General features: G+C 41.1%; 1 protein-coding gene across 1 annotated transcript; it reads right to left on the reverse strand.

Annotated features, from left to right (window-relative positions):
* Positions 1-11,166: 11,166 nt before the first annotated feature.
* On the reverse strand, positions 11,167-12,078 carry LOC100723865 (melanoma-associated antigen 4-like). Its single transcript, XM_003461697.2, has one exon. It carries the CDS (start codon positions 12,076-12,078, stop codon positions 11,167-11,169), a length of 912 nt encoding a protein of 303 aa, XP_003461745.2.
* Positions 12,079-13,628: the final 1,550 nt, after the last annotated feature.

A 13,628-nucleotide genomic window follows, 5' to 3' on the forward strand; every position in this document is an offset into this window, starting at 1 on the left:
TTATTTCTGACATGATGGCTTGTAAGGGTTGACATATCCCGTGCTAAGTTCCATGTCAATTTCAGCAGTGTTGACAAATATGGAGTCTGAATGAATCATTGCTTCATCATAGTTTTGTTCAGAATCCATTTCCTGCCCCCAAATTTCCCCGCCTTCACCTACTCAGTGGTTCTTCTCTCAATCCTTCATGAGTCACTGTCAGTCAGGTATTTTACCTTAGATCAAATTCTGTGTCACCCTAAGGCACACCAATCAAAGAGCAGTCAAAATTTGGGTGAGAAATTTATTTTCAAATATTTACTTTAAGGTGTGGAACTAAAGGATTGTGGAACATAGTGTTTATGTTCATCATGTGGTGTTGGTATTCATACATTGCATACCTTAACCGTTAGTGTCTGCTCCTTTCCATGCTTTCCCACCATTTTCCATCCATACATGACCCTCCCATTTGCAAAGGAGCCATCTCCTTGTTTTCTGTTATCTCTATTTTCTTTTTACATTATTTCTTCGTTGGATTTTTAAGTTAATTTTTATATTAATATATATGTCATATATACAGATCATATTCAAAATCTAGAATTTATGAATGTACATACTAACCTTATTTATTTTTCCCATTCCCATCTCTTCCTTTCAATCATTCTTTTTTAAAAATTTTATTTAAAGAAAGACTAAACAAAACAGAAAATAGGTAGAAATAATACATATGTTCAGAGAAAAAATAAACAATAGGAAATCACTAGTTAATGTTTACATACTTTCCTTTTACAAATAGTTGTTCAAGATACAAAAGTGGACCATATAAAGTTAGAATTCAAACAGGGAGACTGCAAACAGTTCTGTTCAACTATCCAACAGACTTAGAAATATGGTTATCAATCCTATACACATAAACATACATTCAGTTATCCATATCTTCAATTATGTCGAGATTGAACAAACCCAAGCACACTAGTATCACTCTGAACAAAGAATAATACTATTTCTGGGTGTCAGCTTATGACACTTAAGTATCAGCACTGGGTACTTTAGTGTCTCTTTTTCTTCAGAGTATCTGTTCATCTCATCATGTGTCATAAAATCAGTTCTCATAAACTGTTTATATAGATTCTACACATGCATGAGTCTTAACATGTGTTTCTATCCTTTCTATATTAGAGGGAGTAACAAAACAAAGTAAGACAAAACAAAATGTATTCCTATAAACACATTAAATGAAGAAGACATATAAGACCATTGTACAAAGAATTCTACCATAGTTCCTGTGTTGTCTCTTGTTATCTTCAATAGAATTGGCTATATCATCAGACATAGCATAATTGAATATATGATTACATAACTAACAAAAACACAACTTTTTATATAGTATAAAACTTCAAAAACAGGCAGTTATCAAACCAGAATGTGTATCATAGAGTCATGTCATCTTCAGTTTAGTTCCCTATAATCTCAGACTTGATACTATCAAGGATATCAGTTTTCAATAAAATCTGTTGATAGCAAACAGCAATCAAACAAACCAGATTTAACTAAGATCAGTCATGATAAAACAGTGTAAGTCATACAGGGCTCTAGATTAATTTAATAGGAAATTAAAGATGATTACTGTGCTATATCTTGATGTTTTGGGGATAGCTGTCTGTGCCCTCAACTCTAATGCAAGTAGAAAATCTGGGACAAAATAAAATCTATCTAAACAGAGTGGTGTGAGTAATGTGGGTTTCAAATCCTGATACACTATTAACAATATCTTCTGCCATCTTTTTAAAGACTCTCTCTCCCCTTTCACTTCCCCAGGGTACACTGTGCATTTTGGGGTCTGAACAAGACCCTTGTTTTAAATTACTGGGGGGCAACCTGATATTTACCTAAGTGGTTCCAAACCTTCTCTCTCCTGGACTTAATCTCTGATTGCATTCCTTTACCTATTAAAGCCTGTCTTTCCCACCTACCCACAAATACTGTTCTAGTTGCCCCCATTACTCTCTGGTTCCCTGTCACATAGAGCATTGTTTTCTCATATTTGATTTTCAGTCCATACACTCTTTTTCATGTTAATTATATTTCCTATAAATAGCATCTTGGTTGACCCTGCCACCTGATCTACTCCACATGTATTTCCTTTTTTTAAAATTTAGTGTTCAAGACCATCTACATTGGAGATTATAAGCAACCTTCTCTGCCTAATTTCTGTTATGCCCTTTTTTGCCATTAGTTGTCTACTTAACATCCTTCTGTTTTCTGCTCCATTCATTGAGGCTTTTCTGCCACTGTTCCTAGAATCCTGTTACATTTTTGTCTTTCTAGAATGCCCTGCAGTATTCTCTGTAGAGTTGGATTGGTGGTTGTAAATTTTCCAAGATCCTATTTATCTTGGAAGCATCTTGTTTCTCCATTAATTTCTAGAGACAGTTTATCAGGGTATATCAATCTTGGTTTGAGGTTATTTTCTTTCAGGGCTTGGAACACTTCACTCTAGGCTCTTCTTGACTTAATTGTGTCAAGAAGTCTGCTGTTATTCTGATGGACCTTCCTTTTATAGGTGATCTTTTTCTTGTCTCTAACAGCATTTAATATTCTGCTCTTATATTGAATTTCTGGGATCTTGATTATTATATGCTTGGGTGTAGCTGTGTTTTGGTTGTAGGTGGCTGGAGTTCTGTATTCCTCGTATATCTGAATATAATTTCCTTTTCCTATGTTTGGGAAGTTTTCCTTAATTATTTCTGTGAATAACCTCTGCACTTCCATTGTTTGTACTTCTGCTTCTTCATTCACATTATTTATTATCAAGTTTTAGATCCTCTTGCCATCTTCTAGGCTTTGTATTGTTTCCTTGTTATTTTTAAAAAGTTTTTCCATTCATAATCCCACATTGCAAAACTGCCCTTCAGTTAGAATAATCTATCCCTAGTTTCTTGTAAGCAGATTTGCCATCTTTCCATAAAGCTTTTAATTTCCTGGTAATCTCTTTGAATCTGCTTCATGTATTCTGTATTTTCTTTATATTCTTCATCAAATGGTTCTTTCCTTTGTTTGAGTTCGCCCCTTCTTCCATCTGTGTCTGCTTGAGTGCTTAGCATCTCTTTTATTAATCTTCTTATATCTTGCTTTACTTGGCTAAATATTTCACTTTTGAACTTGTCTATGAGGTCCCAAAGATATCTCTTTATGTCCACTGGCTTTGTTTCTGATATTGCTTGTTTGCTGTTCTCATTCTCCTTTGTATTTACCTGTCCTGGGTCAATGTTCTCAGGATTGGGACCAGGGGAGTTTTTGTTGTACCTTCCTCTTCCCATCTAGTTTGTTTCTTCCAGGAGGCCCCAATTTCTTTCTTTGTTGGTTACAATTCTTCAGAAGCACGCTGGCTAGGTGACCCTTCCTGCTGCAGTGTGCTAGTGAGTTACAGACAGGGGAAGCATATGCTGGCCCCTCCCCTCCAGAACAGTCAAGCTGCTGAGGCCTGCACTGTGTTACTATGCACTGCCTCCCCTCTGGGTTATTCAAACTTCTGAGGCTTCACTGCATTAGTGTGCACTACCACCATAGGGAATTGATTTTGGATAACCTATTGGGTCTCAGCTAGGTTGCATGACCCAGGCGTAGCTCACTGGACCAATCCGATTCAGGAAGGGAACAACTGACTGAAGTCACTGCTGCCTGTCGTACTTGCCACTCCTGCCTGGTTCCAGAATGTCATCCACTGGAGCCCCCCTTTCTGTGGAATGGCTCCACTCCCATCACTGAACACAGGTTGATTCAGGCTCCCCGCCAGCTCAGCTCTCCGTTCAGCTGGCTGACCCCCAACCTCAGTGTGACTGCGCCTCCAGTGAGTTAAAGCGGTGGGACCTGGGATGGCTCGGCAAGTTGCCTGCTGCAGTGGGACCACTGAACCTTAAACTGTTCCAATAATAGCACCGGGACTGTATGTTTGATTGGTTCTTCTCACCTTGGTTTCTTCTTGGGACAAGACAATTCATCTCCCTCTGTTTGGGGATCCCCATGCTGTATTATGTTGAATTCTAAGTTGACTATCTCAGGGAGCCTCTGTAGCCAGCTGTTATCTATCTGCCATGTTTGCTCCACCCCCTTTCAATCCTTCTTTACCTCTCAAGGTACAAAAGTTTTGCTTGCACTTTTTCTTTCCATTCATTTTTTCTTCCTTTTCACTTTCAAGAATCCATGAAAAAAATCAGGCTTTTGTGTTTGACTTACTTCACTTAAGGTCTGAATTTGTATCAGTTTTCTTAGAAATGTACCCTAGATATACATTCTAGAGTTATAATTTTCCATCTCACAATAGTTCTCCACTATGTGTAGCACATTTTTATCCACTTTTGTGTTGATGGATATTTGGCCATAGGATGCTTCCAAGATTTTGCAGTTCTGATACTACAACAATTCCTATGAATATATTACCATAATATATTGCCTCTGAGTTGTATCTCAAAGACACCTGAAAGGGAATAGCTGAGTCCAATGCAATTTGTGCTTTTAATTTTTTGAAACATCTCCATATGGATTTTCATTCTCATCGTTCTAGTTTCCATTTCCACCAACAATCTATAAATGATCCTTTCTCCCTTATCATTAAAGAAGAAATTGGCATATATTAAGGGACAATCCTCTGTAACTGCAGAGCATAGTAGTTTCTGCTCACAGGGAGCACATTCCCAGTTCCCTCCTCCCTTCCTGGCCACACTTTGATAAACTAATAACTGGGTTTCACAGTTTTCCACAGGTGCTCCTTCTCCTTCCCTTAGGACTCTCTAATTTGTGCCCACCCCTTTGTCTTAGGTTAGATTCCCTACCTAAGTGAGGCTGACTGAATAACTACAGTAACAAATCTGTACTTTTAGAATAATTATCTTTGTTTGATCTCTTTTAGCTTGCAAAACTTTAACAATGTCCTTTGTAGCACTGTCTCCGAGTATCAGAAGTTGTGAAGCCTGAGCTTCTCTGATCCAGGGTAGTCAAACGAAAATCTTTCTCTGTTTTTCAGAAGTGCACCCTTGAATCCTTAACTGTCTGAAAATGTCTGACATCCTGTCTTCCACAACATCATCCTAGAATTTCTTACTCCTTGATTGTTGGTTACTGTGAGTCTCCTGCAGTAAGATGAGATTACATGGTATTTTAAACTTGAATTTCTCTAATCTCTGAGTCAATCCACCTTAGTTCATTTATTACTGGCCATTGGTACTTCTTTTGAGAAGGATCAACTTCACATGCACATTTTACATTTTAATTTCCCCTAAGACATATTTGTGCTAAAAAAATTCAGGAAAACATAAAATTGTCTGAGAACTAGTGAACTATAGTAAAACAGAAACTACACATAAATATAAATTATATTTTCTTCTAATTGTTATACATTTAGAAATTAAATTATTTGAATACCATTTTCAATTGCCTCAGTAAAAGCACTGTGCAAACAAGAAAACCTGTGATGTTTGTTACATTCAGCCTATGGGGCTCATGGGAAAGCATAAAATATTCTTTTTATATAGAAAAATACGTGATTTATTAAATCATACTTTGATCACCTCATCTCCACCTCATGTAACTTTGCTACTTCAAAACTAGAGATCAAGTTGCATACACAGCTCAGTATTGTCCAGTATCAGAACACATGGTGAAGCTAGTAATGGGGTGGAATATTTAAAGAGTCATTAATGAATTCTCAGTGAGTCAGGGTGGAAAGCCTGAGAGTTAACAGTCTTTAGCTATATTTGCTCATTGTTTTCTTTGGCTTTTGCTATTTCTGACTTGGAGGTGTTGTGCAAAACTTCCGTCCTCAAGTTCGATGCTCTGAAATATGTTTCATGTATATTATTCTATAGTTTCCATCATTTCAAGTGTGATTCCAGGTTCTTTTCTACTTTGTGGTGCTATTATTTCAGCGAGCAAGTAGGAATCAAAATTCATGCACTTTCATACAGATATCCAATTTCCCCAGCACCACATGTTAAAAATCCTGTCATAGTTTTTCATCATTTACTGTAACTGCAACAAAATCATACTATCAGATAGTGAGACTATAATACAGAAAGGCTATTTTCATTGAGAGTTTCTCAGCCTCCAGTCCACAGACTGAGGGCAGACCTCTGGTGATTGTGCTATAGCAGTAAAGTAGGGTGGGACTCAATCTCCATGGAGCCTTCAAATGATGGCCACTGGGAAGCAGGGGGAGGGAGGAAGAGAGCAGAGTGTCTGGATCCCCTTCCGGAGCATCTTCTAATGACTGCAGGCGTCTCTCTACACTCCATTCACGAAGATTTCAAGGCCTGAGCACCCAGATTTTAACCTATGATTAATTAGGAGAACTTATGATAATTTGGGAGAACTGGAAGGAGATCTGGAAGATAATTTGGATGGATTTAGGCTTCAAGTAGAAAAAAATTCTCATTCTCAGACCTCGTAGGTCCAGGAGGATAATGAAGTATTTTTTGGACAGGATTTCTCCCAGTAGGAAGAGACAGGCACAATGAAAATTTGATACATTTTATGTGAAATAGGAAAGAGGCTCTAAAGAAATATATATGATATTTTGGACCCTACACCGGCCTTTTAAAGATGTTCAGAAAATCAAAATGAAAAACACTAAGACAATCAGAATTGAGGAAAAAGGTATGCTAATAACCTATAGGAAAAGGCAAGGACTGGGAAGAAATGTGTGCTCCAAGTTGATGTTCAAAGATCACACATGTCCAAGAGTCACTGAACACTCAAGACAGGAAGAGCCGAGCTGTTGACCTGCCATCCCCGTCCCTGACAGCATCAGTGCTGCACAACAGACTGATGTGTGGTGTAGCTTTGGTGGAAGGCATGCACGGTCTCCATGAGGACATTAGCATGGATACCAGCCATCACGGCTTATCCAGCTAGTGTTGCTGTCACATGGATAACATGGGAGGAAGCAGACCTCGTGCAGAATCTCCAACACGGCACTATTTCTCCTGGAGACAACCCAGCCTTCCATGGATGACTGTATCACAGAGGGGGCAGAGATTCTTTTTATTTGAAATCATAAGATATGAGTCCCAATACCTTGTTTGTAAAGCCATGACTGGCACTTCTAAAAATTTTTCAAGGGAACTGCATTCATGAATTAACTGTTTTATAAGATCCCTGGAGCTCAGGTGGGAAAGCAAAATGTCTTCGTGGTCCATTTCTGCTGAGTTCACACCTCAAGGGCTGTGGAAACAAGCAAGAGGAACTTCAGAACACAAATGTTCTTAGAGATCTTCACGCTGAAAGATTGGATGTAACCATCAGCACCGAGTCCTGCTGTGGCCTGAGCGGGTGGCAGTAGGGACATAGAACAGACAATGCTCCAAACTGGGCAGGCTGAGGCGAGGTGCAGAGGAGACCAGCCAAAGGGGGCACAACAAAGTGAAAAAGAATCCTTCAGTCAGTACAGATGATTCAGTGATTGGGCCATCACCTCCCTTTCACACAGCGGAGGAGATCTCAAGTGTCATAGAAATAGCAGCTGTGCTCGGGAACCAGATCAGTATAGGCAGTAAGAAGGAAACCCTGCAGGCCACAGTGGGCCGGCCCTGATCAGGGACCGCAAGGTTCAGAATCAGCTTGTTCCGTCAAAGTGAGCTACATGCATGGCTGAACCTTCTAGGTGTGCAAATGCAGAGGTCTGTGTGCCCTGTGGCCACAGTGTGAGGATTACTCCAGGGATCCTGCTCCACCACCAAAATGGCTGTCATGAATGCCTAAGGACGATGCTAGGATCTGAGGGTCATAGCATACTCTAATGACCCTTCCTACCGACAAGTGGGCCCATGGCTGAAACAGTGGGAAGAAAAGCTCCGAGGGAGGGAAGACTTGTATTCCACTGTAAGGAGTTACAAAGTAGGTGCTCAGCTAAATGAACCACATAAAACTTGTTAAGGTAAAATTCTCTTCCACTCTGAGAGGCATGATTGAGGAAAAGAAATCTCCTCCCTTCCCAGTGCCACCTACTTTGGGACTGATAGCTTTAGATATCTTGTCAGTGACATTCCTATAAGGCACTATTTCTCACTTACTAGCACTTGCTTGATTTCCCCCTCAACATAACCTCTAATTTAAGGAGCCTTACACTTTTCTCCTGTCCTTGGATTCATGGCTGCCTGCTAACCTGTTAGCTGTTCCTACAGTGCACATGACTGTCATTGTCCGTACATCAGGACAAGTGTCATTTGGCACACTGAAAATGGTGACTTTTCTATGGAGAGAGACACACACCAAAGACTAGAGAAGATAGGCATGTTTTATTTTTATTGTGAGATCCACAAAGTAGTGTTTACTGCCTACTCACAAGAGTTCAGGCTTTAAAGGAATTCAACCACAGCAGATGTTTTTCTGTGCTCTGCTCTGGTGAGCATGGTACTGCCTCCACTACAGAGTATCAGGGAGTTTGGGTTTTGATCTAACATTTAAGCCCATGGCTGTGTGTGTGTGTGTGTGTGTGTGTGTGTGTGTGTGTGTGTGTGTACTGTCGACCTTTTCTTGTATCTCATTCCATTAAAATTTTCCAAAATTCTTCAGGTGGTCTCAAAAAGTGCCCTCTTTTACCTTCCAGACAAGGAGTGGGTTATGCTGCATGTCTAATTCCGTAACACTCATCAAGCTGATGCAGAGTGTGGTACTTTGCTTTTCAGGCATGTAACTCAGATTCTAAACATCAGACTCTGAAGCTAACTTTCATGTCAAAATGTTGTTGCTGCTGGAGTGTTTCCAGGGTGAGCAACAGGACAGGCAGGGCCCAAAGCAGATGAATCTGGTGAGTTCCCTTGGGAGTAGGGTGTTCATGTTTTTCCTGCTCACTTGTACTTTCTGAAATCAGGCCAGGTTTAAGAACCTTGGACATTCCATCTTCCTAAACCTTGGGAGACATTTTTATTCCCCTGAATACACAACAAATTTCAGAAATAGATTTTGTCTCAGGATGGTACAGAGTGGCCACCTAGATAGCATCAGACTAAGAGCCTAGTCACAGCCTTTCATGCACTATACAGAGATCCTGAGAAGTCCCCATGAGATGTGGGCCTCAGATTCTTCATCCATAAAATGGGTTTGATGCAAGTTTTTAGTTATAGGATCAGTGGAATATAAAAAAATGTTTTAAAACACCTAGTAGAATTTCTGACATACTGTATGTGGGATCTGGCTATGGAGCTGGTTCTAGTAGTACCTTGACCTTGAGCTCTGTCACCCTTTATCTGGAATTCTGTGTGTGTTTCCAGGCAAGCTTCAGTTTATAAGGGAACACAATAGATAATCAGGCAAAAATGCTACTCAGTAATAATTAGGTCCTGTGTGTTCTCTACAATAATACTTTTGAGTTGATTAGACACCAGGGAGTCTGTCCTTGCTGGTAATGATTTACTGCTTGTGGAGTTTGGCTGAAGAACATCTATACCATTTTCTCTTCCACTGCAACAATTATTTGCAGTCATATCACCTTGACCAAAAATCTAAGCTGTGGCTCATGAGGTCTGCATGAAAATGATGACTAAATCCCAGGCCAGTCTAGTGATAAGGGCAGCTGAGCATAGTCACAGTTCTAAGAACTTAAGGAAAAGGTACATATCCCAATATTACTAGGATAAACTTGCTTCAGAAAGCAAATAATTGAGAACTAACTGATCCTGCTGAGTCCTAGCATAAGGCAGGAAAGATGCTTGCAAACAGTGAGAAGAGGCTTTAGAAGGAAAAGCACCCTGTCAGGCAGTCATCTGACCTCTTGTGTAACTGGCCAGTGTGATAGGAGTTCATCACATGTGTCTTTTAAGAGTGTCTGAGGCAAAGTGGACTCCTGAGTAATGACTGTCCCCAGGAAAGCTGTCAATTGGGAGCTGTAAGAACCTGGAAAGTGGACACTCCCAGCAGAGAGCAGAGCACTTCATCAGGGATTTTAGGGCTTCACTTCGACTGAGTCATCCTTGCCTCTCAGGAAAACTTCGCAGAAACTGGGGATAAGTCCCCTGGTTCATGCCCTGTGTATGACCACACTGCTCACAGCTGTGCCAGGTGAGGGTTCCTCTCAGCTTCACCCACCACCTCAAAGCACTGCTCAGGGCAGGCTTCCATCCTCTCAGGCCCAAGATATTTTTCATCATCTCAGGCCCAAGTCACCTCATCTGTTCTGGCCACCTTGCAACTGCATTAAATCAATTCCTGCAAAATGAAGTGCAGTTACTCCCAAACATCTAGCTTTTTACTTACCCATGGTACACCCCACACCCTCAGTGCACGATTATATGCCCTGTTGGTCCTTGAAGGCATCTCTCAATTTCTGGGCATTGATGGTACCGCTGGGCTCCATCATCCCATGGGGTAGGACTGATCCTGCTCAGTCCAGTTTATTCATGACTCCTTCACACACACAGGGTCTTACAAGAGACACACATGCAATGCAGGTTTAGGTCAATGTGTCTTAAGCAGATGAATTTTTATTCATAGTAAATTTCCAGGATATAATTTGATAAACCATGCAAATTTAGTTATACACATATTTTAATAGTATATAATAATTAAGAAAAAGAAAGCAGAATAACAAAATGATTTTCTTTCCTATGTGTAAGGTTCCATTTAATTTTCATTAAACGTATTACATATTTCTAAGGAAATTCTTAGTCTATTTCTATATGATGATAAAAATGAAAGGTTTCATATTTTTTGATGAAACAGGAAAGGTTGTTACACTGGGAAAGAAAAAAACAAAATCCATTGTGATCAGTGTCATGCAAAAGCAAAAACACAATGAAACATCAACTAAGAAAAATAGAAACGCATGTGAGATTCATATCATTCTACAATATAGATTTGCAAGGTACTTGAATCTTGCAAAAAGGGAGTAAGGTTTCAAAAGTCATATAGGAAACACAGGTTCACCTCTAATTAACTCAAACAGAATAGACATCCAGTTGGAAGGCTTGGTATTTTACTCCTCCTCTCCCCCTTCATTACTTAGAAAAAGGCCAGCTCTCCAGAAACATAAACTGAGATTGGGCTCCATTTCACATGGGGTAGGAATTAAGCCAGTGACCTTGTTGTGGAACACTCCCTGTCACTGTCACACATCTTACTTATCACAGGGCCTGAATACACACTTGTCCTTTGCTAAAGCCTGATCATGGAGATGTGGCTAAGATCTGGGACATATCAAAAGTTGAACATGTGTTTTAAGACTTTAATCTGGGTGGTTTCAGCATGGGCCCTTGGACCCCACAGGAACTCATAGCAAGCAGGATCACTGTTAGGAACCTGCTGGTGCACCAGGTACCCTTCTCGAACCAAATCCTCTGTGATGAATTTCCAGGGCTCCCCAATAGCAAAGTGTTCTGTCTCACCTAATCCCTTCTTTTCTCTCAGTAGTTCCTTGAGGTCCTCCTCACTGAGCCTGTTGCCCTTTATAATGATTGTACTCAGGATGAGTGTCAGGAGGTCAGCTTTCAGAAACATTTGGAACTTGTTATCTAGCAACCCACTATAAGTGAGGCCCAAATCAGAGACAAGCTCATATGTGCGGCCAGGGGGACCGACTTTCTTCATCTTAATGCCAAAGCACAGATACAAGCACTCACAGAGATTCCTAAATATCACAGGGAAATGTTCATGATAATCACGGTCCACAACATGCAGCATTTCATCCACGGTGATCTGCTCCTTCTTTTCAAACTTCTGGAGCACAAATGGCACCAATTCATCTAACTTATCATTTAGGGACTCATCCTGCATGGCCTGAGGGACATCCTTGTCCTGTGATGGACTAGGACCCTCCGCTCCTTGCTGGATGGGGCCCTCACAAAATTGACTGCTATTACTAAAAGCCATGGCAGTCTGGGGAGAGGAGATATCCTTAGGATTTTGAGGACAGCTTGATTTCCCATGCCCAGCCTCTTCTCCTGGTGTGGCCCTAATTGAAGCAAAGGAGGAAGAGGACAGAGAGGAAGCTGTGGCAACTGCTCCCTCTTCATCCTTGAGACCTTGAACATCCATGAGGACCTGTGCACTACTCTGGCCAGAAGGGCCTGCGCCGAGCTTTGTGTCTTGGCTCACTTGATCATGAGGCATCATGATGTTCTGTGTGGACTGCAAGACTTTAATTCTGAATACTGAGATGCCTAGAGGAGAGTGGGAGACTGTTACTGCTCTGAGTAGAGAATAACAAACATTTTGCCTCCCCAAAGGCCCATTACCGTTATGCTCTTCTCTTTGGGGGATGCTCTATGACTTTACAAGTTTCTGTTTTCATCTATCTTTGTCCCCATGATTTTGGACATGCAGTGAGGCTGTTCCTCAGTCTTCAGTAGAACTGCATAGGACAAGGCTCTCTGGTAGACAGTATATCATATGGAGCCCGGCATCTATGGAGTGCCCTGCTCTTGGGTAGGGGAAACCCAAAGTATGCAGCAAGATATGCACCTCACCTTGACTCCTAACGCTGCCTGGGCCTCCTCTGCTGTGTGAGTTGAGGAGACTCTTTGCAAAGGAACCTTTCACCGTTGGGATCCTCGAGTTCCTGTAAGACACATAGAAGGCCCCTCAAGTTGCAGACCCCAAGCATTGTCGTGATTCCACAGCAATCTCCATGAGAGGTGAGATGGATACATAAGTTGCTTACACTTTTCCGTGAATGATCACCTCTCTGCTCCCTCTAGGCTGTCAGTTCTCTTTGGATGTCTATGTGGGTGTTGGATGGAGGCAAATTAGAAAATGTTTCTTCTTTCCTGAGAGGGCACAAAAGACAAATAGTTGTCTGGGACTCCCCGTGGGATGATCTGAGGACACCTTTTCACAATCACAGACCTATGGCAGCAAAACATTCAAAGAATGGGGGGATCCACTCCATATGTGTTCCCTGGGTCTGATGACACGTGACAAAGCAACAGGTTGAGGCTAATGTGATATGTGTTGAGCTAGGGGCTTCACTTTGCCCTCACTTATACTCACAAGAGGCCTTAGGGTCATCTTTCTCATCCCCTTGCTCTACCTCCCTCCTACCAATGCCTTCAGCTTCCTGAGATCAGAGGTGCAGACTTAAGGGAGCAATCTCAACATGACAATCCTTCCCAGGCTACTCAGAATGTCCAAAAAAGCAAGGTAAAATCTGTGCTGCATCCACAGCTCTGTGTTCATGCCAAGAATTCCCTAAATTCTCCATTATGTTCATCATCTTGACTTTTGTCATATTCTGGGACATCCTGACCAGAGGGTTACCTTTAGTAAAATCTGCACACAGCATCTCAGAGCAAGATCACCAACTCCATAAGATCATGAGGATCCCCAAAGAAGTAAACTGTCAGCCATCCTGTTATCCCCACATGAGTATAACAATATTGACATCAGAATCTGTGCACACTTCACTGGTGATGTGGGATATTTATTATGAATTAAGTCTAGATCTATTCTGAAAGATTCATGGGGGCATAGATAGTGGCAGTGAAAAGTGACAGTGGCAAAGGTTTTTATGCTGTATAAGCCTCCCACAACAGACCTAGGGACCAAATATAATCTGTGGAGTCCATTGATTCTGGAGAGTTGGCACCAATTATGTTCAAGGAACGTCAATAGCACGGACTGAGCAGTCCTTCGTGTGCTACACCTGCTGACCATATGTAGCT

Source organism: Cavia porcellus, unplaced genomic scaffold (genome assembly GCF_034190915.1).
Source record: "Cavia porcellus strain 051 isolate PalLab524CR breed Dunkin Hartley unplaced genomic scaffold, mCavPor4.1 scaffold_3, whole genome shotgun sequence".
NCBI lineage: Eukaryota > Metazoa > Chordata > Mammalia > Rodentia > Caviidae > Cavia > Cavia porcellus.

Excerpts from the sequence above, each read along its gene's own strand:
- LOC100723865 (XM_003461697.2), bottom strand. The coding sequence starts at position 12,078 with ATGCCTCATGATCAAGTGAGCCAAGACACAAAGCTCGGCGCAGGCCCT.